Source organism: Mirounga leonina, unplaced genomic scaffold (genome assembly GCF_011800145.1).
Source record: "Mirounga leonina isolate KUSES-001 unplaced genomic scaffold, KU_Mleo_1.0 Mir_169, whole genome shotgun sequence".
In the NCBI taxonomy this organism is placed as follows: Eukaryota; Metazoa; Chordata; class Mammalia; order Carnivora; family Phocidae; genus Mirounga; species Mirounga leonina.
Genome location: NW_023270431.1, coordinates 21,732,407 through 21,757,427, shown reverse-complemented (window position 1 = coordinate 21,757,427; position 25,021 = coordinate 21,732,407). Strand labels below are relative to the sequence as shown.

General features: G+C 34.3%; 2 protein-coding genes across 10 annotated transcripts in view; both read left to right on the top strand.

The window, feature by feature from the left end:
* The window catches only part of SENP7 (SUMO specific peptidase 7), a 142,199-nt gene extending 125,839 nt beyond the window's left edge, over nucleotides 1-16,360 (top strand). For all 6 annotated transcript variants that reach the window (XM_035015287.1, XM_035015286.1, XM_035015285.1 and 3 more), the window contains 7 exons: nucleotides 3,741-3,833; nucleotides 4,475-4,599; nucleotides 5,389-5,441; nucleotides 10,643-10,686; nucleotides 10,780-10,848; nucleotides 11,504-11,654; nucleotides 13,731-16,360. In XM_035015287.1, coding sequence (XP_034871178.1) covers nucleotides 3,741-3,833; nucleotides 4,475-4,599; nucleotides 5,389-5,441; nucleotides 10,643-10,686; nucleotides 10,780-10,848; nucleotides 11,504-11,654; nucleotides 13,731-13,868 — 673 coding nt within the window. In that variant the 3' untranslated portion in view covers nucleotides 13,869-16,360. The remainder of the gene's footprint in view (nucleotides 1-3,740; nucleotides 3,834-4,474; nucleotides 4,600-5,388; nucleotides 5,442-10,642; nucleotides 10,687-10,779; nucleotides 10,849-11,503; nucleotides 11,655-13,730) is intronic.
* A 1,441-nt stretch (nucleotides 16,361-17,801) lies between these two features.
* Nucleotides 17,802-25,021, top strand: part of IMPG2 (interphotoreceptor matrix proteoglycan 2) — a 233,472-nt gene continuing 226,252 nt past the window's right edge. For all 4 annotated transcript variants that reach the window (XM_035015279.1, XM_035015278.1, XM_035015280.1 and 1 more), the window contains exon 1: nucleotides 17,802-18,977. In XM_035015279.1, the coding sequence (XP_034871170.1) occupies nucleotides 18,737-18,977 (241 nt within the window). In that variant the 5' untranslated portion in view covers nucleotides 17,802-18,736. The remainder of the gene's footprint in view (nucleotides 18,978-25,021) is intronic.

Genomic DNA, 25,021 nt, shown 5'->3' with positions numbered 1-25,021 from the left:
TGCAGGCTTTTTTGCTCTAAGATCTACTTCTCACCCTTCCACTCTTCTGTTCCCTATCACAGGAGGTTGATTCTTGCAGGCTGTATTTCCAAGTGCATGTTCTGTGGGGGACACTGGAGGTTGGAGGGCAAGGAAGGAAAAAGTCAGGTTATCCCCTTTGCCTTAGGCAGTGATTTTGGCAGTGGCTTTTTTTCCTCTGTGGGTTGTATCTTTCACTGGACAGATCTGTAAGAGTGCCAGCTCCTATCTAGAGGTATTACTGCTTCTTCCCCTTTGCCCTTTAGTGTAGGGGTGTAGCGGTTTCCTCCTATGCTAATCTCTGGTTACCTCTCTGCTCCCTTTTTTGGCTTTGCACTTTCTCTATCATCACTGTAGCCAATTCTCTGCATTACATTTTATCTGTCTTAAAATATAGGGTGTCTTTTGATTTTCTTGTCAGACTGTCACCAAAATACTACTTTTTAGTTAAACTACTGTAAATTATACAAAATACTATGTTCACATAATTTAGCTTATAATCAGAATTAATGGGGAGGGATATATGGAAGGGGAAGATTTATTAAATAAATTGGATATTTAATTTTTTTGATGCCTTTCTGTTCTATTTTATATATATGGAAATTGATGGTTAGTACCTTGCATTTAATCTTACATTTTGTTTTAAGATTACTAGTCAGTACTTGGCATAACCACCTAGAAACTGACAAAATGAAAGCAGATAGAATCTGCTGTAGTTTTATTTTTATTTTTATTTATTTATTTTTTTAAAAGATTTTATTTACTCATTTGAGACACAGAGATACAGAGAGAGAGAGAGCATGAGCAGGGAGGGAGGCAGAGGAAGAGGGAGAAGCAGGCTTCCTGCTGAGCCAGGAGCCCGATGTGGAGCTTGATCTTAGGACCCTGGGATCATGACCTGAGCCGAAGGCAGATGCTTAACCATCTGAGCCACCCAAGTGCCCCGAATCTGCTGTAGTTCTAAATTTTAAAATAATTTTTAAAATTAAAATTTAATATTATATGTTTGATCATATATAAAAGTAATATAAAACAAAGATACATAAGTGGCATATTCTAGGGTAATACATATATATGATGCTATGCTTAGATACTATACTTAGTATGTTATACACACACACACACACACACTTGACCCTGGAACAACATGGGTTTGAAACATGGGGGTGCACTTACATGCAGATTTTTAAAAATAAATACAGTACACGTATTTACTGTAAATACTGTAAATGTATTTTCCTTATGATTTTCTTAATAACTTTTTTGTATACCATCTATTTACTTATTTATTATTATTATTATTTTCTTTAGCTTACTGTATAATTTTTATAATACATTATATAATACATGATATAATACATATAACATACAAAATATATGTTAATTGATTTTATGTTATCAGTAAGGCTTCTGACCAACAGGAGGCCATTAGTGGTTAAGGTTTTGGGGAGTCAAAAGTTATATACGTGGGTTTTCAACTCCATTGGGGGGGTCAGTGCCACTAACCCTCTCATTGTTCAAGGGTCAACTGTGTGTTTGTGTGTGTGTCTCTCACAGACAAAAACTCATCCTAATGCTTGGCCTGAGATATATGTAATTAGTATTCACCCGAAGAATTTCTATAAATCAGTTAAAAAAAATAAAAAAGCCCAGAATCAAAGTGGTAAGGGAGATAAACCTTCATGGTAAATAAATCCCTGATAAAGAGACTCAAACTACCAGTGTTAGGAAATTGCAGACTAAATGATTCACAAACTCATTACTATGGATTATGAGATGCTGACAGATCTGGCTTCTGTTCATCTCCCTAAACACATCTCATGACATTCTTTCCCCTCACTTATCCTACTTCATTCAGCTCAACCTACCTCCTTTCAGCTTGCAAATATGCGAAGCTCTTTCCTATTTTCTGATGAAATTTCTTCTCCTGGCACTTTTTTGTTTCATAACATGATCTCTAATCATTTATTTGTTTGTTTGCTTGTCCTAAAGTTAAGCTTCATGAGGTCATGAACTTCATCTGTCTTATTTTCTACTCTATCCCCAGTGCCTTTTGCTCAGTGCTTGGAACATACTAGGAACTCAAGAGACTAATCATGTATCTTACTGAATGGGGAGAGAACTGTTAGACATTTAATTGAAGATTTTCCAAAGAGTTAGGAATTGAGAATAAGAGATTATATTGTGTTCCCCATATTCTCTCCCATTCTTCTTGCCCCATCCAGTGTCTCATATGTTACCAATCAAATAAGGTTAGCATAATCAGGAAATCAAGCACCAACATAACAAAAGAAAACCAGGTGCTTAAGATTTTCTTTGTGTGTTTTTTTTTTAAGATTTTATTAATTTATTAGAGAGAGAAAGAGCACGAGCAGAGGGAGGGGCAGAGGGACAAGCAGACTGCCTGCTGAGTGAGGAGCTGGACGTGGAGTGGGACTCAATCCCAGAGCCCTGAGATCATGACCTGAGCTGAAGTCAGATGCTTAACTGACTGAGCCACCCAGGTGCCCCTATCTTTAAGATTTTCAGGAAAAACAAATTAATAGGCTATGCACTAGTTGAAAATAATTATTTATAATCACTGAAATGGTTGGGTCATTCTGAAATAAAATTCAGTAAACATAGGACTTCTGATTATTTTATAAAGTTAATCTACATCGTGTCTAATTTCTACCACTTTTTTTCAGCTCATTCTAGATTCCATCTTCTTCCTAATATTTATTCCTGTGAGTTTGATTAGATATTCAGATGAACAGGGATGGGGCAGAGATGTCTGTTTCCTATATTACTTGGAACTTAAAAAAATAAATCTAAAAGAACTTAATGATTTGTTTCATTCTGTGCATAAAAAAGAGGTTCTTGAAGGGACTGAGCCAGAAGTCACATACCATCTCTTTTATGTCATTGTTAAATACCACCCCTCTCCTAAAACTTTTTTTGATATTCAGACTTGGTTTGATATCTTCCTTCCTTAGTTTTCCTGATTAAGTAAAGAAAAGATAATTATTTCTGCGTCCCAATTCTTTTCTAGGTAGCTTTTTTAAATGCTGTAACGTAATTCCTTTATATTCCTTGTGACACTTATATTTTAGTTACTTGTTGTAGTTGTTTTCTGCCCTGATTATTTTGTAAATTCCTTAAAGGTGGTGTGGGTGATTTTTATTAATTGTTCATAGGAACCTAACATTTGTTGAAGAAATAAAATGAAAGGTGGGTGAATGGTGGGTATATTTAACTCATTATCTTATAATTTCCTTATATATGAAATGAAAGGAGATGAATGCCATCTTTAAAAAAATCTAAGAATATATGCCTCATTCCTCCTCTTCCGTTAAGTTTTAACACCTCCCTCATCACAGATAAAACATTTAGATGATTCTCGTAAGGTTTTTATCATGTCCACATAGAGCTAAACTGAGTAAATAGGAATAACTGTTTATATTTAGTTGCTGAACCACTTTGGGAATCTGTAAAACATTTTATAAATTGCTTTTATTCTATGACATTATTGTTTATAAATAGTGATTAGGTTTAAGAACAAACCAGGAGTTAATGAAAAGAGGTGAATAATATATATCTTAATGTGTGTTAAATATTATATATCTTAGAGAGGATGGTTAAGTAAACTGAACCTAGCATTTTTCAGTGTATAAGAATGACTCTTGATATCTGTATCTTAAATTTAAAATTTTATATATGTAAAATATCTTTCATATTCTCAGAATGGCACAGAGAAGACATAAAAGAGTAAGAACATGGACTCGTCACATAAACATCTTTAACAAAGATTACATTTTTGTGCCTGTAAATGAGTCGTGAGTATTTTAGATTATTTAAACACAAAATTAGAAAGTACAGAAAAAAATATTTTGTGTGTTTTTAGATTAATAATCAGTAAAAAGTATGGGTATGTAAATTCCAGGTATCATTTTTAATTTTTTCCAAAGAAATGGCTAAAACTATGAGTTACGTATCTTAGATTTTGGTTTGACAGTGGTTGTATTGTAAATACAGTGAAAAAATAAAATGACAAATACCTACAAGACTATAATGACTGAGACATTGAGTTTTTCTTTCTTGGACTCAAAAGATTTTTTGAATAAAAGATCAAAAGATTTTAGGATAAATCTTAAAATATTTAAGAGAACAAGCTCTTTAAGCACAAATAGAAAAAAAGGTGATGCTGTGAGTCTGTTTATTAAAGCAGTTCCTCAATAGGAAGCACTGCTTGGGTGAAAGTAAATAAATTTGAAATAACTCAGATTTTACCCTAAGTAGTCTTACTGCTTATTTAATTACTTTTGGAATGTGTATTCCATATTGTGTCAGATATTACAATGTGCTTCTTCAAAATTGATATGAAGTTTGTCATACCCACTTTCTCAGCTGTAGGTCTAGAACACATTCCTCTGCATTGTTTAGATTTTGTTATTAAGATTCTATTTCTTTTCAACAGCTCTCACTGGTACCTTGCAGTCATTTGTTTTCCATGGTTAGAAGAAGCTATATATGAAGATTTTCCACAAACTCTGTCCCAGCACTCCCAAGTCCAGCAGTCTCAACATGACAACAAAACAATAGGTGATAAACTTAATGTAGATAGTGTTTTTAATAATGATGACAACAGTAAAATGATTATAGTGAACAATATGAAGTTAAAAGATAGTATAGTTTTTATTATGAAACTTATTAGAAGAAAGAATAAGAAATCTGAAATTTTCATGATAGATGCCCAAACTCGTGTATAGCCAGATGTAATTCTTAAGTTATACTGTTATGTCAAGTTTTATTGTAGCACTTTTTATAATCTTGGTAACATGACTAAGAATACATGTTATGGATCTGCAGGCATAGACCAATTCAGGTCTTTTGCCTCTTTGGTTAAAGTTATTCTTGGGTATTTTATTCTTTTTGGTGCAATTGTAAATGGAATTGTTTTCTTAATTTCTCTTTCTGCTACTTGTTATTAATGTATAGAACTGCAACAAATTTCTGTATATTAATTTTGTGTCCTGCAACTTTACTGAATTCATTTATTTTAAGAGTGTTTTGGTGGTGAAATCTCGCATTTTTTTCTTAACATAAATGTACACAGTTCTTGTTGACGCTAGCAAATTGGGTAGGTAATATCAGATCTCTTAAAATTCTTTCATGATTTTTCTTATGTTACAGCCCAAATCTTAATTAAGTAAGCAAATAAGCCTACTTTTTTGGGGAAAAAAATGAAAATTATGTGTTTTATAGCTGTAGTCTAAACAGTAAGCAGAATTATTAATAGCCATTATCATTAATACTGGCCCAAACCACATCTAAATACTTTGCATTAAACATAAAATAAACACTCCTAACGGCTTTATTATTTCTAACTAGATAATGATCTACATACTACTTCAACACTGTCTTTGGGCACAGAGGATTCCCAAGTAAGTATGTTCTTTTAGAAGGAAAACTCTTGAATGTAATTTTATCTGTAAAATAGGGCATAGTGAGGATGGATGTTGGACTATAATAAATTGTGCTGTTTTATGGTTCTTTGATGTATTTTATGGGGATAGGAAAGAGAAGAAGAGAAATTATCATTCTTCTTGCATTTGTTTAGCTTACTTTAACTTTTTTCATTTGTTTATTTAGTAATTTATTTGGTTAATTTGGTTGGTTCCTTTTCAGATGTACTTTTATTCTTCATATGTCAGCATTTCTTTTTAGCTAGTGTAATTAGTAACCTAAACAACCATATATATATATAAAATATTTAATATATTTATATTAATATAATCAATATATTATAAAATAATATAATTAATATAAATATAAAATAATTAATATAAATATAAAAATATTTAATATATATTTAAAAATTATTTTTATTTGAGTGTAGTTGACATACACTGTTAACATTAGTTTCAGGTGTACAACATAGTGATTTGAGAAGTTTAAATGTTATGCTATGCTTACCACAGACGTAGCCACCATCTGTCACCATATAATGCTATTAGAGTATCATTGACCATATTCCTTATGCTGTGACTTTTATTCCTGTGGTTTATTTATTCCATAACTAGAAGCCTGTATCTCCCACTCCCCTTCACCCATTTTGCCCATCCCCTGACCCTCCTCCCCTCTGGCAACCATCAGTTTGTTCTCTGTATTTATAGGTCTGATTCTGCTTTTTTTTGTTTATTCATTTGTTTTTTTAGATTTCACATATGAGTAAAATCTTACAGTATTTGTCTTTCTCAGCCTGAGTTACTTCACTTAGCATAGTACCCTCTAGCTCCATCCATGTCATTGCAAGTGACAAGATTTCATTCGTTTTTATGGCCGAGTAATAGTCCTCTCCGTGTGTGTGTGTGTGTGTTTGTGTGTGTGTGTACACACACACAGCACATCTCCTTTATCCATTCGTCTATTGATGGGCACTTGGACTGCTTCCATATCTTGGCCATTGTAAATAATGCTGCAGTAAACATAATGGTGCACATATCTTTTCAAATTAGTGTTTTCACGTACTTTGGGTAAATACTGAGTGGTGGAATTATTGGATCGTATGGTATTTCTCTTTTTAATTTTTTGAGGAAACTCCATATTGTTTTCCACAGTGGTTGTAGAAAACCAATTTACATTCTCACCAATAGTTTATGAGGATTCCTTTTTCTTCACATTCTCACCAACACTTGTTATTTTTTGTCTTTTGATTTCTGGCAGGTGTAAGGTGGTATTTCGTTGTGGTTTTGATTTGCATTTCCCTGATGATTAGTGATGTTGAACATTTTTTCATGTGTTTGTCGGCCATCTGTAGGTCTTCTTATGTCTATTCAGATCCTCTGCCCATCTTTAATGGATTTTTTTGTGTGTGTTGAATTGTATAAGCTCTTTATGTATTTTGGATATTAACCCTTATGAGATATATCTTTGGCAAATATCTCCTCCCATTCACTAGATTGCCTTTTCATTTTGTTGATGGTTTCTTTTGCTGTGCAAAAGCTTTTTATTTTGATGTAGTCCCAATAGTTTATTTTTGTTTTTGTTTCCCTTGCCTAAGGAGATAAATCTCAAAAAATGTTGCTAAGGCTGATGTCCAAGAGTACTGCCCATGTTTTCTTGAAGTAGGTTTATGGTTTCAGGTCTCACATTTAGGTCTTTAATTTTAAGTTGAATTTTGTGTATGGTGTAAGAAAGTGGTCCAGTTTCATTCTTTTGCGGTCCAGTTTTCCTGAACCGTTTAATTGAAGAGATGGTCTTTTCCCCATTTTATATTCTTGCCTCCTTTGTTGTAGATTAATTGACCATGTAGGTGTGGGTTTATTCCTGTGCTCTCTCTCCTGTTCCATTGATCTGTGTGTCTCTTTTTGTGGCAGAACCATACTGTTTTGATTACTCTAGCTTTGTAGTATAGCTTAAAATCTGAGGTTGAGATACCTCCAGCTTTGTTCTTCTTTCTCAAGATTGCTTTGGCTATTTGGGTTCTTTTGTGGCTCCATACAAATTTTAAGATTATTTTTACTAGTTCTGTGAAAAATACTATTGGTATTTTGATAGGGATTGCATTGAATCTGTAGATTACTTTGTGTGGTATGGACATTTTAACAAATCCATGAACATGGTATATCTTTCCATTTGTTTATTTGTCTTCAATTTCTTTCATCAGTATTTTACATTTTCCGAGTACAGATCTTTCACCTCCTAGATTGTTTATTCCTAGGTTTTGTTGTTGTTGTTGTTGTTGTTGTTTTGGTATAATTGTAAATGGGATTGTTTTCTTAGTTTCTATTTCTGCTATTTTGTTATTAATGTATAGAAATGCAGCAGATTTCTATATATTAATTTTGTGTCTTGCAACTTTACTGATTTCGTTTATCAATTATAATAGTTTTTAGTGCAGTCTTTAGGGTTTTCTATATATAGTGTGTCATCTGCATATAGTGACAGTTTTACTTTTACCTTACCAGTTTGGTTGCTTTTTTTTTTTTTTTTTAACGATTTTATTTATTTATTTGACAGAGAGAGACGCAGGGGGAGAGGGAGAGGGAGAAGCAGGCTTCCCATGGAGCAGGGAGCCCGATGCGGGGCTCGATCCCAGGAATCTGGGATCATGACCTGAGCCCAAGGCAGACGCTTAACGACTGAGCCACCCAGGCGCCCCAATTTGGTTGCTTTTTATTTCTTGTCTTGTCTGATTGCTGGACTTCCAATACTATGTTGAATAAAAGTGGTGAGAGTGGACATCTTTGTTCCTGGTCTTAGAGGAAAAGCTTTTAGCTTTCCCCATAAGTATGGTGTTAGCTATGGGCTGTCATACATGAACTTTATGATGTTGTTGAGCTATGTTCCCTCTATGTTGAAAGTGTTCATCATGAATGGATGTTGAATTTTGTCCAGTGCTTTTTCTGCATCTATTAAGATGATCGTATAGTTTTTATCCTTTAATTTGTTAATGTGATGTGTCACATTGGTTGATTTGTGGATACCGAACCATCCTTGCATACCTGGAATAAATCCCACTTAATTGAGTTGAATGATTCTTTTAATGTAGTGTTGAATTCAATTTGTTAATATTTTGTTGATGATTTTTGCATCTGTGTTCATCAGAGATATTGGCTTACAGTTTTCTTTTTTTTTTTAGTGTCTTTGTCTGGTTTCAGTATCAGAGTAATGCTGGCCTCGTAGAATGAGTTTGGAAGCTTCCCTTCTATTTTTTTGAAATAGTTTGAGGAGAACAGATACTAACTCTTCTTTATTTTTTTAAAAAATATTTATTTATATTTGAGAGAGAGAGAGGGAGCAGAGGGAGAGGGACAAACAGACTCCACACTGAGTGCAGAGCCCAGTGAGGGGCTCGATCTCATGATCCTAAGATCATGACCTGAGCCAAAACCAAGAGCTGGTCGTTTAACTGACTGAACCACCCAGGCACCCCCTAACTCTTGTTTAAATGTTCCGTAGAATCATCTGTGAATCTATCTGGTCATCGACTTTTTGCTTGTTTTTTGATTACTGATTCAGTTTCATTATTAGTAATTGGTCTGTTTAGATTTTCTATTTCTTTCTGATTCATTTTTGGAAGATTGTGTGTTTCTAGGAATTTATTCATTTCTTCTAGGTTGTCCAGTTTTTTGGCATTTAAGTTTTCCTAGTAGTTTTTATAATCCTTTGTATTTCTTGGGTGTTGTTATTTCTCATCTTTCATTTCTGGTTTTATTTGAGTCCTCTGTCTTTTGTCTTGATTAGTCTGGGTATAGGTTTATCATTTTGTTTATATTTTCAAAGACCCAGCTCTTGGTTTCATTAATCTTTCCTATTGTTTTTCTTTTTAGTTTTTGTTTCATTTATTTTCAACCTGAGCTTTATTATTTCCTTTCTTCTAGGTTTGGGCTTTGTTGGAGCTTTCTTTTCTAGTTTCTTTAGGTGTAAAGTTAGATTGTTTATTTGAGATTTTTCTTGTTTTTTGAGGTAGACATATATTGCTATAAACTAATAGCCTCCCAAAGATTTTTGACTATTGTGTTTTCATTTTCATTTGTCTCCATGTATTTTTTTTTATTTCCTCTTTGAGTTCTTTGTTGACCCAGTTATTTAGTAGTATGTTGTTTAGCCTTCACATTTTTGTGTTTCATTAACTTTTCTTTTATGGACCTCCAAGCTGGTATGCATGGTCTAGATTTGGTGTCTTAATTGACTAAGGTAGCCACCTAGTGATTTTTTTTTTTTTTTTTTTTTGTAGGTACAGAGAGCAGCAGCCTTCCTATCCTGGCATAGGCTTATTTCTTTACTGTTACTGGTATAGGGTGGGCAGAAGGAAGGAAGTTTCCTTTTCTGCTCTAACAGTGACACAATAGGGGAGTTTCTTCTTGCTTATAGAAACAGGCTTCCCAGGGGTTCCTGGGTGGCTTAGTTGGTTAAGCATCTACCTTCGGCTCGGGTCACAATCCCAGCATCCTGGGATGGAGCCCTGTGTCGGGCTCCTTGCTCAGCAGGGAGCCTGCTTTTCCTTCTCCTTCTGCCTTCCACCTCACACTTCACAGTCTCTCTCTGTCAAATAAATAAATAAAATCTTAAAAAAAAAAAAACAGGCTTCCAGATTAGGTTCCTTGGAACACTTGTTCTAAGGTGCAGATTATGATAAAAGGATTGTAAGGTCAGTTAAGTTGGGTAAGCCATGTGTCTTATTTTCTCTTAAAAATTCACTGTTACATTAGAATAATAAAGGTATTGAGAAGTTTTTCATAAAAGAAATCTGCTTAAATTTGATCTGTTTCTCAAATTTGTCTCCACCAACATCATATGTTGAGTTAGAAAATGTATGTAAGGGTAGGTTAAATTAACTTGTTTATCTTTGCTTAAGATGGTAACTCTGAATAGAAGTAATTAAAATTCTAGGTTGTTTTTAGGCTATGTTAAAGTGTCATAACTTCTTGAGGCCACATGTAAAAGTGTGTAAGGTCAGTATAAGAAAATAAATCAGTGAATTTCTGAAAAAATGATGTTGGCTCACTTTAGATGATGAAAAGAGCTCTTACTTGAAATTTTAATTTCAGAGTATTTCAAACATTTTAAAGAGTAACTGCATATTAATTTATTCAAATTGGTTTTAATTGCAAAGTCATAAAAATTCCTGTTATTTCAGAGTACTGAGATGAATACATCAATACCAAAGAAAATGTGTAAAAGGTAGGTACATGCTGTTATAATAGTTTTTTCAGATATTTAAATTTATTCTCTATGGAGATATGTACACCTTGATTTCTTTTTTGCTTTTCATAGACCATGCATTCTCATACTAGATTCCTTGAAAGCTGCTTCTATACAAAACACAGTTCAGAATTTACGAGAGTAAGTAATGACAATTTTACCCTCACTCTGTTATCTAAAATCTCAATAATTTTGAAGCTACTATAAGAATTACTGAAAAGACTATATCAGGAATTATATTTTATTATGTATTTAGATGAGGTCTACAAATCTAATCAATAATTAATATCCCCTATTATATGTTAATATTCAAGTATTAATATTTCTCAAATATTAACTTGTATATATTGAAAGCAAATTCAGAATTTTTATTCATAACTGAATAATAAGTATAATTTTATAAAGGAGCATTGCAGATATTAGTGGTTATCAGAAGTATCATTTTAGAAAAAGTAAGAACTTTTTCACATTTTTATTGTGTGTGTGTGTAATTTTGTAATTTAGTATCTGGAAATAGCTAGCAACTAAAGTTTTAAAATAATTTATCAGTTTACTTCATGATATAAATGAGTTTGTGTGAATTATGAAGTTGAGTTGTTGAAAAAAGTCTAGATTTTAGTTTAAAACTCAGATGATTTTCTTTTAAGTAGTAACCCTTGAAGCCTCACATACTATAATTTGTACTGTTAAATTTGGCTTGAGGCAACACATCTGGCAGCAAATGTTTTTCCATCTTTGTGTTGAATAATAGTAAAGGGATTTCTACTAGAATCACTCTACTTTTTGATGATTCAAGGTATTTAGAGGTAGAGTGGGAAGTTAAACGAAAAACTCATCGCGAATTCAGCAAAACAAACATGGTGGACCTATGCCCTAAAGTTCCTAAACAAGATAACAGCAGTGATTGTGGAGTATATTTACTGCAATATGTGGAGAGCTTCTTTAAGGTATGTAAAGATGAAAATAAATTTTTTATTCACAATTACCAGCATATAATCACAAATTACTGGGTGAGCAAAGAAGCAAGGAAATATTACAGGTAATCAAGAAAGAAAAAAAAATAAAACCACATATAATCCAGATATTGGAGTTATTTAACAGATAAGAACTTTAAAATTATTTGAATAATATATTAGAGAAAAATAGTCAAAGATGAACAAAATGGATAGAGATGGAATCTACTAAACAAAATCAAGTGGACTTTCTAGAGCTGAAAATGCATAATGTATCTGAAATTAAGAACTTATTGACGTTTGTTGTGATGAGCATTGGGTGTTGTATATGTGTGATGAATCCCTAAATCCTACACGTGAAACTAATATTATACTGTATGTTAACTAAGTGGAATATAAATAAAAACTTAGAAGAAAAAGAAAAATGAACTTATTGGTTGGGTTTAATAGCAGACTTGGATTCAGCACAAGACAGGATTAGAACTTGGAAAAAGAAAAAGGGTAATAGAAGGAATTCCACTATATATATATATATTTTTAAGATTTTATTTATTTATTTGAGAGAGAGAGAATGAGAGAGAGCACATGAGAGGGGGGAGGGTCAGAGGGAGAAGCAGACTCCCTGCCGAGCAGGGAGCCCGATGCAGGACTCGATCCCGGGACTCCAGGATCATGACCTGAGCCGAAGGCAGTCGCTTAACCAACTGAGCCACCCAGGCGCCCGGAATTCCACTGTATTTTAAAGAGAAAAAAAGAACATAAAGAACAGAATATAGGAGACAAGTGTGATACAAGTCAAAAAGTGTAATTTGCATGTAATTAGAGTTCCAGAAGGATTAGGTTGGGAGAAAGAGAAAGGCAGACAAGAATTTGAAGAAAAAATTTCAAAACTAAAAGACTGGGTGGCTCAGTCGGTTGAGTATCTGCCTTTGGTTCATGTCATGATTTCAGGGTCCAGGGATCGAGTCCCATGTTGGGCTCCTTGCTCAGCAGGGAGTCTGCTTCTCCCTCTCATTCTCCTTCTGTGTGAGCACTCATTCTCTCTCTCAAATAAATAAAATCTTAAAAAAAAAAGACACATATTCAAGAGGCTCAGAAAACCATAAGCTAGATAAATACAGTAATAAGCATGAGTGTTACTTCCTAGCTCATCAGTGATACTATAGGTAGCAGTATTAAGGAAGAAATTTTATTTTATTTTATTAGAGATTTCTCTATTTATTTGACAGAGAGAGAGAGAGAGAGACAGGTAGAGAGGGAACACAAGCAGGGGGAGTGGAGAGGGAGAAGCAGGCTTCCCGCCGAGCAGGGAGCCTGATGCGGGGCTTGATCCCAAGACCGTGGGATCATGATATGAGCCGAAGGCAGACGCTTAATGACTGAGCCAGCCAGGTGCCCCGGAAGAAATTTTAAAAGCAAGGAATCACTCTTTGCTTTTTAAACTGTCTACTCATTACTTCAGTCATTACCAACATTATTTGTGAAGCCCCTCTCCCCTCTCTGGAGGTCAGAGGTGGGTGAGACTGAAAGTTCCAACCCTCTAATTGAATTGCTGGTTGTCTTGGCAACCAGCCCCATTTTTTGGTGTGGTGGTATGAAAATGGGTATAGGAGTAGGGTTTTTTTGACTAGTACCAAAGGTACTTTTAGCATATAAGGGTTATAGTATACAGTTAGAACTTACGGTATAATTGGGAAGGAATGGTAATACATAGTTTTAGGTGAATTATATAGTATATGAATTATATCTCAGTAAAGCTGTTATTTTAAAAAGTTAGCAGTTTCTCATTTCTTGTGAGAAGAAATTAAAACAAGGGCACCTGGGTGGCTCAGTTGTTAAGTGTCTGCCTTCAGCTCAGGTCATGATCCCAGGGTCCTGGGATCGAGCCCCGCATCGGGCTCCCTGCTCTGTGGGAGGCCTGCTTCTCCCACTCCCACTTCCCCTGCTTGTGTTCCCTCTCTCGCTGTGTCTCTCTCTGTCAAATAAATAAATAAAATCTTAAAAAAAATGAAATTAAAACATTTGAATTATACTGCTAAAGTGATTGCATTCTTTCTTTTCTTTCATTAGGATCCTATTGTTAATTTTGAACTTCCAATTCATTTGGAGAAATGGTTTCCTCGTCATGTAATAAAGACCAAGCGGGAAGATATTCGAGAGCTCATTTTGAAACTTCATTTACAGCAACAGAAGGGCAGCAGTAGTTAGTTAATCTGTACAAACATGACACAGATGTTCTATAAGATTACTGGAAAGCCGCTTACAGCATTTGTGTTAGCTCACAGAGAAGAAAATAACTTGTGGTAGTTTTATAAGTCATTAAATAGTATCTAAAATATATAAGATATTATTAGATTGTTGAGATCTCATAGATGCAGTGGAAAATGGGGGTGATATAAACTTATTAGATAGAAATTAAAATTTCATAAATATTTGATATTTTTCTGATTAAATATGCTTCTGATTATGCAATAGCATATGTAAATGTGGGAATGTTTTTGTAGATAATAAAACTATGTGATCTGTACTTCCATATAAATGGGAGTTGAGGGGAGTTTGGTCCTCCCTGGTGCCAGCCCCAGTGCTTGTCAAGTTTGTTGACAAGTCACATTATATTGTAATTCTATTCTTTGCAGCTCAAGCATGCAGTATGAATACTGTGTATTTTTTTAAAGAAGAATTTAGTATTAAGGCTTCAGAAAATGCCATTTACGGCATCCCTTCTGTATAGTGTAAAAGAGGACATGATGTTAGGAGATGATAAAAACTGACTCTTTCAAAGTGCAGCTTATTTTTCTCAGTTGCTAAATGGAACTGTTACTCTGCTGTAATTGTTATATGTTCTCTTTTTCTTTTGATGTCATATGTGGGAATCTGAAGATTTAGTTCATTCATTCAGAATGAAATTTGGAACAAAAAAATGTTAACTGTCCAAAATAGGTTTTTAAAAATTACATATGTAGCTCAACTTAGTTTGAGGTATAGCTTTATCAATATTGACTTCTGTCCTACTCTGATATCTTAGAATGTATATACACAGTTTCTGTAAGTACATAAGATAAAATTGGTGTCCTCATAACTTTAATTAAAAAACACCCTCAAAATCTTATTTATTAATTGTTAGAACTAAATATATAATTTTATAGCTACTTCTGTTTACCCGGTATTCATCTGAAAAGCCAGATTGCTAGAATTGCTTTTATATTTTTAAATGGTAGTTTTTAGAGACCTATGATCCCTAGGGAGCATAAGTTTTTATTAAATGTTCAGGTAACAGTTTTGAATTCATGTGATGATGGTGGTATTATATGATTAAGGACTTCACAACCTTTTAATGTTATCAGGAAAATTTTGAGGGTACAATGATACTGTATTTTCTCAGATAAGAAACATGTTTTGTAAGAGTATTATTTTGATCTTCTGTTTTAAGCATCTCTTGGATTTATATTGTTAACTGTATATAAAGCAGTGAAGCAAAGGCAATTTAAGATAAAGGTAAAAATTGGCACATTTTATTTCAAAATCATGTGAATTTGAGGTTGTCAGTTAAGCCTCAGTGTTTTTGAGTTTTTGTTAATCTTGTCACCATCCTTATATTGTTAAAGATATTTGTCTTTTGGAGATTTCTTATAAAGATGGTTATAATTACATGTTTTCATTCCCAATTTGTGTGTGTATGGGAGGGGACTTTTTAAAATGACTATTAATTATTTTGTACATCTAATTTTGGGAAAGCAAGTATGTAATACATCTTCTTGTGACTTCTTAACTTTTTTGTTTGTATGTTTTTCAAAGGTACCACTGTCCTTTATCATGTTTTGAAGATTGTTTAAAATTCATTTTCCTAAATTCATGTGGAAATAATGTGTTGAATATCAACATTTTATATTAAACATGTTTCCAATTCATTAAATTGAGGTGTAATTTTCTTAAGAAACATGAGCCATTCTTAGAGAAATAAATTTTCAAATTTATGATTTCCAGTTCATATCTCATAACTGATGCTTAGATTAATTTTTCTTTTTACTTTAGCAGGCATATAGTTAATTTGTTCATTCAGGAAACATTTTTGGAGCATCTATTAATAAGCAGTTTGCTAGGTACAAAAAAATGAACTGCAGCTTTTATTCTTGAGTCATTTTTAGCCTAGTGGGAGAAATGGACATATGAATAGTTTTAATATTCCTAGTAAAAACTGTAGTAGAGTTTCTTGGGAGCTCAGGAGGGAGTTCATCCTAGCTGTGTGTGTATGTGTGAGTGAGAGGTGGTAAAAAGGTAGTAAGAGAGTTGTCACTGGACAGGGAAAGTCTTCCCAGAGAAGATAATACTATTTTTAATTTACAACTCTTGGGATAAAAAAAGTAGTAAGTTTTTTTTTTTGACTCCTATCCAATCACTTAAGTAGGACTTAGAAAAAGTTTAATGCCTCTTATAATCGGCTTGTTTTCCTTTTATGTTATGGGAAAAAATAGGGCTCTTGTCATACAGAGCCCTTTCTAATCTGGTTCCAATCTATGTGCTGTCCTCATCTTTCCAGTGTCACCTACTTTTTAATCATATAAAATTGTTCATTTATGCTGTAATTGCTTTTGGCTTAACACCAAGCTTAAGCCTTTCTTTCATAGCAAATTATCTAGGGTTTTCTTTCTTTCAGTAATGTTTCTTTGGAAATGTACTGAGCTAAAATAAATGTGGAATGTCATTTGTACTCAGTATTTTTTTTAATTGTGAAAATGGTCTCTAATTGTTGAACTATGGTCTGGGAGAACTGTGAGTAGACATGCATACTCTGAAGGCCTGCTTGACCAGAACTATATAAAACTTTATTGGAAAACATAGGCTTTTCCTTCCTTCTGTAGAGTCTCTTTTAACTGAACTTGTCCTTGTGGAAATTTGGAAACTTTGCTCAGAGGCCATTAAAAGACAAGCTTTTGTGGGTATAAGGCTTCCTTATCCTGGTATGGTCTACACCCACCCAGCTAGTCTCTTTTCTTACAACTGAGTGCATCCCTTTTGGGAGCTGAAGAAATTGGGGTCGGGACTATTTTAGGATCCTCAAGAGAAATGTGCTTTATAGATCTTCACAAAACTTTTTTTTTTTTTTCCCAGAGAACTTCATTAGAGGTACATGACATAAGATGTAAATCCAGTGCTATTTGATAGTAAATCCTAGCTTTCCCAGAAACTTTGACTAATTTAATTGCTTTCTACTAGGTTTATTTGATTAAAAACAGCTGTCCTAATACAAAGAATTTTATCTGGTCCCATTGTGGTAAAAGATATACTTTCTTGGTTAAGAGTTCCTCATCTACATAAACACACCAGACCTCATGTTTAATAGCTAATTAAGCAACATAGTTATCATGTGGCTATCATTTTTATTGTATGCTTAGTATGTACCAGGCACTATTCTAAGCATTTTCTTTGTATTAACTAATCAATCCTCACAACAGCTCTATCATGAGTTAGCTTTACTATTCCTATCCCATTTTATATATAAGGAAGAAGACATTAAGTGGTTATAACCAAAGATGTTCAAATTTATTTTTTTTATAGATTTTATTTATTTGTCAGAGAGAGCACAAGCAGGGGGAGCGGCAGGCAGAGGGAGAGAGAGAGGGAGAAGCAGGCTTCCTGCTGAGCAGGGAGGCCGATGCGGGACTCAATCCCAGGACCCTGGGATCATGACCTGGGCCAAAGGCAGATGCTTAACCGACTGGGCCACCCAGACGTCCCTGATTTTCAAATTTTTTATCAAGGAGAGAAATTTACATGACAGTAAATATGCCAAAAAGAAATAGTTCCAGGAAAACTAGCTAGAGCTAGTTTTGTACCTAGCTCTGTATTTCTGAAGTAGATAGGTACAGTCTGGGCTTATAAGTCTTATGCTTACAAATCATAGGCCCTAGGGGCACCTGAGCATCATAGTCGGTTAAGCTCCTGACTCGTAGTTTTGGCTCAGGTCGTGATCTCAGGGTTGTGAGATTGAGCCCTGCGTTGGGCTCTGCACTCAGCATGGAGTCTGCTTAAGACTCTCTCTCCGTCTGCCACCGCCCCCCCCCCAAAATAAATAAATAAATCTTAAAAAAAAAAAAATCATAGGCCCTAGAAGAACCCAGAGAACTTGTGAATCTATCAGGTTCAACTAATAAATTCAGAAAAATTGTAAAACTCTGTGAATTATATGTGAAACATTGTTTTCAAGTGGACTGCTTGTTAAAGGCAAAGCGTCCGTAAAGAGCTTAGCTGGCTAGATTAGAATAAAGAAATTGTCTCTCCCCATCTGTTCTAATTAGCTTATCTCTTCTGCTTTCATAGCTGTGCTGGTTATTTCAGAAAAGCAGTGAGAGGTATTTTGAAAGGACACCATTTTTATTTAAGCTAATTTATAATGGTTTTAGAATGTTTGTCAGTTCTCAAACATAAACTCTTAAATGTTAGACCTTTCCTATAATAATTCGTTACTGGAAGTTTCAAGTCTTTTCGGGTGCTCAAGTTAAGAATTTTGGCTTCTCCTCATTCCTTTGATTTTGGCCCAAATGATTATGTTTCCTCATTTTGGGAAGATTTCTCTGGGTATTTTGATATTTGTCATGATAGAAGGAAACCTTACATCATTAACAGGTATTTAAAAATCTATATTGTTATTTTTCCTTATATTTGTAGTATATTTTCTTTAAAAATAACATTATTTGTTATGACTGTTGTAAGAAGTTGAATCAAATGCTATTCTATTAGTCTTTGGTATTGCTTCATTTAAACTTTTAAAATCTCTTCAATAATTTTGGTTTTCTTCTTTAGTAATTTCTACTTCAGACTTACTTCCTCTCATTTCTTGTGTTGCAATTGGAGATATAGTTTTTTCAATAACTAAGAATCTTGAAATAAAGGAGTAGATGGAGGAAAAATTGACTGCTCACTCCTACCCCTCTAGGCATGCCTGTCTATAATCTGAGCAATAACTTTAAAATCAAAATGTGGCACAAAAGTCAGTTTTTCTTTGTTACCTTTCTTACTGTATCTTCGTTCATTATCCAAAGACTTGTCTATGCTTTCACTCTTTAGCACAAACCTACATGTCTTTAGAAGATATCCAAGAACCCAAGAGTGCAGTTCCTTTTTTCCTGACTGACTCAGAATCCACAGATACTTCTCTTTCTACTGAAAAGAAACTACCTCTGGACCACAGAGAAACTGAGAAACAGTGGTTGCTGAGAAGAAAACGATCTATTTTGCTTCCTAATGGTGTGAAAACCTGTCCAGGTGAAAGTGTGACAGAGGCTGTGGAAAACCATGTAAAATATTTTAAAGTACGAGGTAAGTGAACATCCAAACCTTGGGGCTTCATGATGGAATTCAAACATAGTTCTAACGTGTGTTGTATCTTGTGAAAATTCAAAGTTTGTGATAATTTAGACAGACACTGAGCCAAATATTTTCTTTGTATTAGCTATGGGAAAAGGACTTGCTAAAAGCATAGTATTTATATAGCTTCAGAGGCAGGTTTAAGAGTGGAAATGGCTTAAATCTTTTAAGCACGTCAAAAATACCAGTTTATGTTACTGGAAAATTTAATTATTTTTTACTTCATCATTAAGTAATTTGGCTAAATATACCCACAAAATATATTTTCCATGGTATACTTACCTATTTGGGTAATTAGTTACTTTACATACATGAAAATATAATAAATTTCTATATTTTATAGTTCAAACATTCTGCAGATTCATGATGACTAGTCTCTGGTTGGTACACACAAACCTTATTATGTCTAAAATGATCGCCCTTCTTACAACAGACCCGAGAACAACAGAACTAGGATTTTATTTATTTATTTATTTAGTTTTTTAAGATTTTATTTATTTTAGAGAGAGAGCACATGAGCATGCAGGGGTGGGGGGTGGGGGTTGGGGGGAGGACAGGCAGAGGGAGAGGGGGAGAAAGTCTCAAGCAGACTCCACACTGAGCCGGAGCCCAATGCAGGGCTCGATCTCATGACCCTGCAATCACAACCTGAGCCAAAACCATCAAGAGTCTGTGGGATGCTTAACTGACTGTACCACCCAGGTGCCCCCAGGATTTTATTTTTAACTAAACAATTATCCTTGATCGAATCCCTTTTTATTATGTGAATTCATTTTCTATTTCTTAAATTTACTAACCAAAATTGCTTAATTGACCATAATATGTCCCTTAGATTTGAAGGAATCTCAAACTTCGCTTTTTGCTACTCAAGAGACATTAAAAAGCCATAAGATGTAGTAAACTAGAGTAGAGCTACCTCTACTTAGATTAGATGATTAGATGGTAGTGAAATCAGACTTGCTCATTTGTGTGTGTATTCAACAAATGTTTATTGGACAGTTAAATTTTCCATGCCCTGGGCTATATGGATCTTTAGTCTAAGCTGCTACTTTATCTTCTCCTTTTTTACCTTCCCCCCTCTTGTCCTTCTCCTCCTCCCTCACCAAAACGAGTGTTTTTATTTTTATTTTTTCAAAGCAAGTTTTTTTTTAAGTTTTTATTTAAATTCCAGTTAGTCAACATACAGTGCAATATTAGTTTCAAGTGTACGATTTAAGTGATTCAACACTTATATGCAGCACCTGGTGCTCATCAGAACAAGGGCACTCCTTAATCCCCATCATCTATTTAACCCATTCCCCCCCACTTCCCCTCCAGCAACCCTCAGTTTATTCTCTATAGTTAAGAGTGTTTCTTGGTTGGCCTCTCTCTTTTTTAACCTTTGCTCATTTGTTTTGTTTCTTAAATTCCACATATGAGTGAAATCATATGGTATTTGTTTGACTGACTTATTTCGCTCAGCATAATACTCTCTAAGCAAGTGTTTTTAAAATAAAAAAAAAATAGGGCACCTGGATGGCTCAGTTGGTTAAGCGACTGCCTTCAGCTCAGGTCATGATCCTAGAGTCCTGGGATCAAATCCCGCATCAGGCTCCCTGCTTAGCGGGGAGTCTGCTTCTCCCTCTGACCCTTCCCCGCCTCTTGCTCTCTCTCTCTCTTATTCTCTCTCTCAAATAAATAAATAAAATCTTTAAAATAAAAAAATATACCAGATATTACATATATTTATATATTTGATTTTTTGTTTGTTTACTAAAGTGGCACTCTCTTCGCACCTTTTTTAAAGCGGGTATTTATATCGCTTGATTTTATTTTGGGACTATCAGACATTACTAAGCAATAAGCTTTCCTTTTACTTTTTTAATGGAAATCCATTGACTGTGACTTTTGTGTATGGGGCACGCGGCAGAAGTGGCAAATTCTAAAGAGAGTGAGAAGAGAATAAAGGACTAAAGATGAATGAGAATGATAGTTTATAACTTATCAAACTATGATTTCTACTACCTGGATTTTTACTTTCAAAATAGATAGATCAGAATATCTAGATATCTGTTGGTTAAATAGTGAAAAGGAAATAACCATTTAAGAAATGTGGTTATAGGGATACCTGGGTGGCTCAGTCGGTTGAGCATCTGCCTTCCACTCAGGTCATGATCCTGGGGTCCTGGGATCGAGTCCCACATCAGGCTCCTTGCTCAGTGGGGAGTCTGCTTCTCCCTCTGCCTGCCGCTCCCCCCTGCTAGTGCTGTTGTGCTCTCTCTTTGCTGTCTGTCTCTCTGACAAATAAATAAAATCTTTAAAAAAAATGTGGTTATATCAAGTCAGGAAACAACAAATGTTGGCGAGGATGTGGAGAAAGAGGCTGGTGGGAATGCAAGCTGGTACAGCCACTCTGGAAAAGAGTATGAAGGTTCCTCAAAAAGTTAAAAATAGAGCTACCCTAGGACCCAGCATTTGCACTACTGGGTATTTACCCAAAGGATACAAACATAGTGATCCAGAGGGGCACCTGCATCCCAATGTTTATAGCAGCAATGTCCACAATAGCCAAACTATGGAAAGAGCCCAGATGTCCATGGACAGATGAACAGATAAAGAAGATGTGATGTTATATATATATATATATATACACACACACAAACACACATACACATACATACACACAATGGAATATTACTCAGCTGTCAAAAAATGAAATCTTACCATTTGCAACAATGTAGATGAAACTAGAGGGTATTATGCTGAGTGAAATAAGTCAGAGGAAGACAATTATCATATGATTTCAGTCATATGTGGGATTTAAGAAACAAAACAGAGGACCATAGGGGAAGGGAGAGAAAAATAAAATAAGATGAAATCAGAGAGCGGGGGAAACCATAAGAGACTCTTTTAACAATAGGAAACAAACTAAGGGTTGCTGGAGGGGAGGGTGGGGGGATGGTGTAAATGGGTGACGGGCATTAAGGAGGGCATTGATGTAATGAGCACTGAGTGTTATATGCGACTGATGAATCACTGAACTCTACTTCTGAAACTAGTAATATACTGTATGTTAATTGAATTTAAATAAAATAAAAAAATAGGAACAGATCAGCAAAAAAAGTTATATTTTTTAATTTCTTTGCTCTTGTCTTTATAAATTCAAGAGATCCTATTGAAAAAGAAGCCAACAAAAAGAAAAGCATTCCTAAATAATTGATTTTAAAATACAGATGCTATGAATGAGATCATTGGAAAGGGACCTCACAGAGCTAAAAGGGTTGGCACAAGCACATCGAGATGGTAACAGTGTTGATACAGCTATTACTGTCAGTTATAAAGAGTAAATGTGTTTTTGAAAATTAGGAAAGATCATGAATATTTCAGCATAGGTTATGAAGAGATTTTGTAGACATAATTCGATTATGCCCTTGGACCCAAATGTTTGGAAATTAGAGGGAGAGATTTATTCAATGTCCAACCAAGGATCTTAGTTCTTCTTACCAAGCAGATTCAATTTAATGGTTTGCCCAATTTTTCCTTCATAGAGGATCTGGCTTCAGTTGCCAGATTTGAAAAATAACAAATTTGAAAAATATCTTCGTTTAAGTAAGAAGCAACTGTTTTTAACCTAATGATTTGTAAAATTAAACAGATATTTAGGGTACTTGGAATTGAATGCAGTTAGTAGCATCCTCCCACTTAAAAAATTACATTTGTAGTTGGGCTTTTAAAATAGAGCTTTACTAATGTATACTTTGATGGATTATGAGCTGCATATTTAAATTATACTTTTTGATTAGTTTTAATAAATATATTTACCCTTAAAATCATCATGCATTTAAGATAATGAATTTATTAGTCACCTCCAAACATTTTCTCATTTGCCTTTGTAATCTCTCCCTCCCTTAGCACTTCTCTTTATCCTGGTACTGAGGCAACCACTAATCTGGTTTTTATCACTATGAATTGTTTGCATTTTCTATACTTTTATATATAAATGTAATCACTATATATATATATGTATATATATGTATACTTTTTTATCTGGCTTCTCTTGCTCAGTGTAATTATTTTGAGACTCATCTATGATTTTTTTGTGTATCAGTAGTTTGTTACCTTTTATTGTTGAGTAGTCTATTTTAGGGATATAGCACATTTTGGGATATTTGGTTTGTTTCAGTTGTTGGTGATTATAAAGATAGCTGTTATGAACATTTGTGTTTAAGTTTTTCTGTGAACATATGCTTTCTTTCTGTTGGTTAATAGGAGTGGAATGGCTGGGCCTCATTATAGGTGTATGTTTAACTTTTTGTGAAGTTGCTAAACTGTTTTTTTGTTTTTTTTTTTAAAGATTTTATTTATTTATTTGACAGAGACATAGCGAGAGAGGGAACACAAGCAGGGGGAGTAGGAGAGGGAGAAGCAGGCTTCCCCGTGGTGCAGGGAGCCCGATGTGGGCTCTATCCCAGGACCCTGGGATCACGACCTGAGCCGAAGGCAGACGCCCAACGACTGAGCCACCCAGGCGCCCCGCTAAACTGTTTTCCAATGTGGCTGTACCATGTGCAATGTATTAGGTTCCAGTTTTTCCACATTCTTGCAATATTCAGTATAGCCAGTCTTTTTAAACTGTAACCATTCTAGTGAATATTAAGTGATATCTTATTGTGATTTTAATATGCATTTTCTTAATGGCTAATGGCTAATGATGTTGAGCACTTTTTTCATGTGCTTATTCACCATTTGTATATTTTTTTTGGAGACAAGTTCAAATATTTTGCGCATTAAAAAAATAATTGAGTCATTTGTCTTACAGAATTGTAAGAGTTCTTAATGTATTCTAAATACAAGTTCTTCATCAGATATATGTTTTGCATACAATTTCAGCCAATGTGTGCCTTTTTATTTTCTTAATAATGTCTTTTGAGGAACAAAAATTTTAAATTTTGATGAAATCCAACTTATCTTTTTTTGTGGGGGGATCACACTTGCCTTCGGTGTTATATCTAAGTTTGCCTAACCCAAAGTGACAAGTATTTTCACCTATCTTTTCCTGTAGAAATTTTATAATTTTTAGGTTTTATATTTAGGTCTATGATCTACTTTGAGTTAATTTTTATATATGGTGTATATGGATCAAAGTTAAATTTTTGCATATGCTTAGCCAATTGTTCCAGCACCACTTATTAAAAAAGATTATCCTTGGGGCGTCTGGGTGGCTCAGTCAGTTAGGCATCTGACTCTTGATTTAAGTTCAGGTCATGATCTCGGGGTTGTGGAATTGAGCCCCACTCCGGCTCCGTGCTGGACATGGAGTCTGCTTGAGATTCTGTCTCTCCCTCTGCCCATTCCCCTGCTCGTGTGCTCTCTCTCTAAATAAATAAAAAAATCTTAAAAAGAAGATCCTTTCTTGCCTTTGCATGTTTGTTGGAAACCGGTCTTCTGTATATGGTGGGTCTGCTTCTTCACTCTTCATTCTCTTCCACTGATCTCTTTGTCTATTTTTATGCCAATACCATACTGTCTTGATTACAATACATCTTTAATAGGGAAAGTTCTTCAACTTTGTTCTTCTTTTTTTCAGATTTGCTTGGTTATGCTAGGTCCGTTGTTTTTCATATCAATATTAGAATCAGCTTGCCATCTTCTACAAAAAGGGCTGCTGGGAATTTTGATTGGAATTGTGTTGAATCTGTTGGTCGCAGTTTGGGAAGAATTGTCATTTTAACAATATTGAGTGTTCTAATCTATGAACATGATATATCCCTCCATTTATTTAGGTCTTCTTCAATTTCTCTTGGCAGCATTTTTTAATTTTCAGTGTATAGGTCTTACATGTCTTTTTTTAAATCAGATTTATCTATTTTACTTTTTTTCATGCCATTGTTAATGTTATTTCAATTTCTAATTATTCCTTCCCAGTATATAGGCATACAACTGCTTTTTGTATATTGACCTTTTATTCTGTAACATGCTAAATTCACTTATTAGTTCTAGTAGCTTTTTTGTGTATT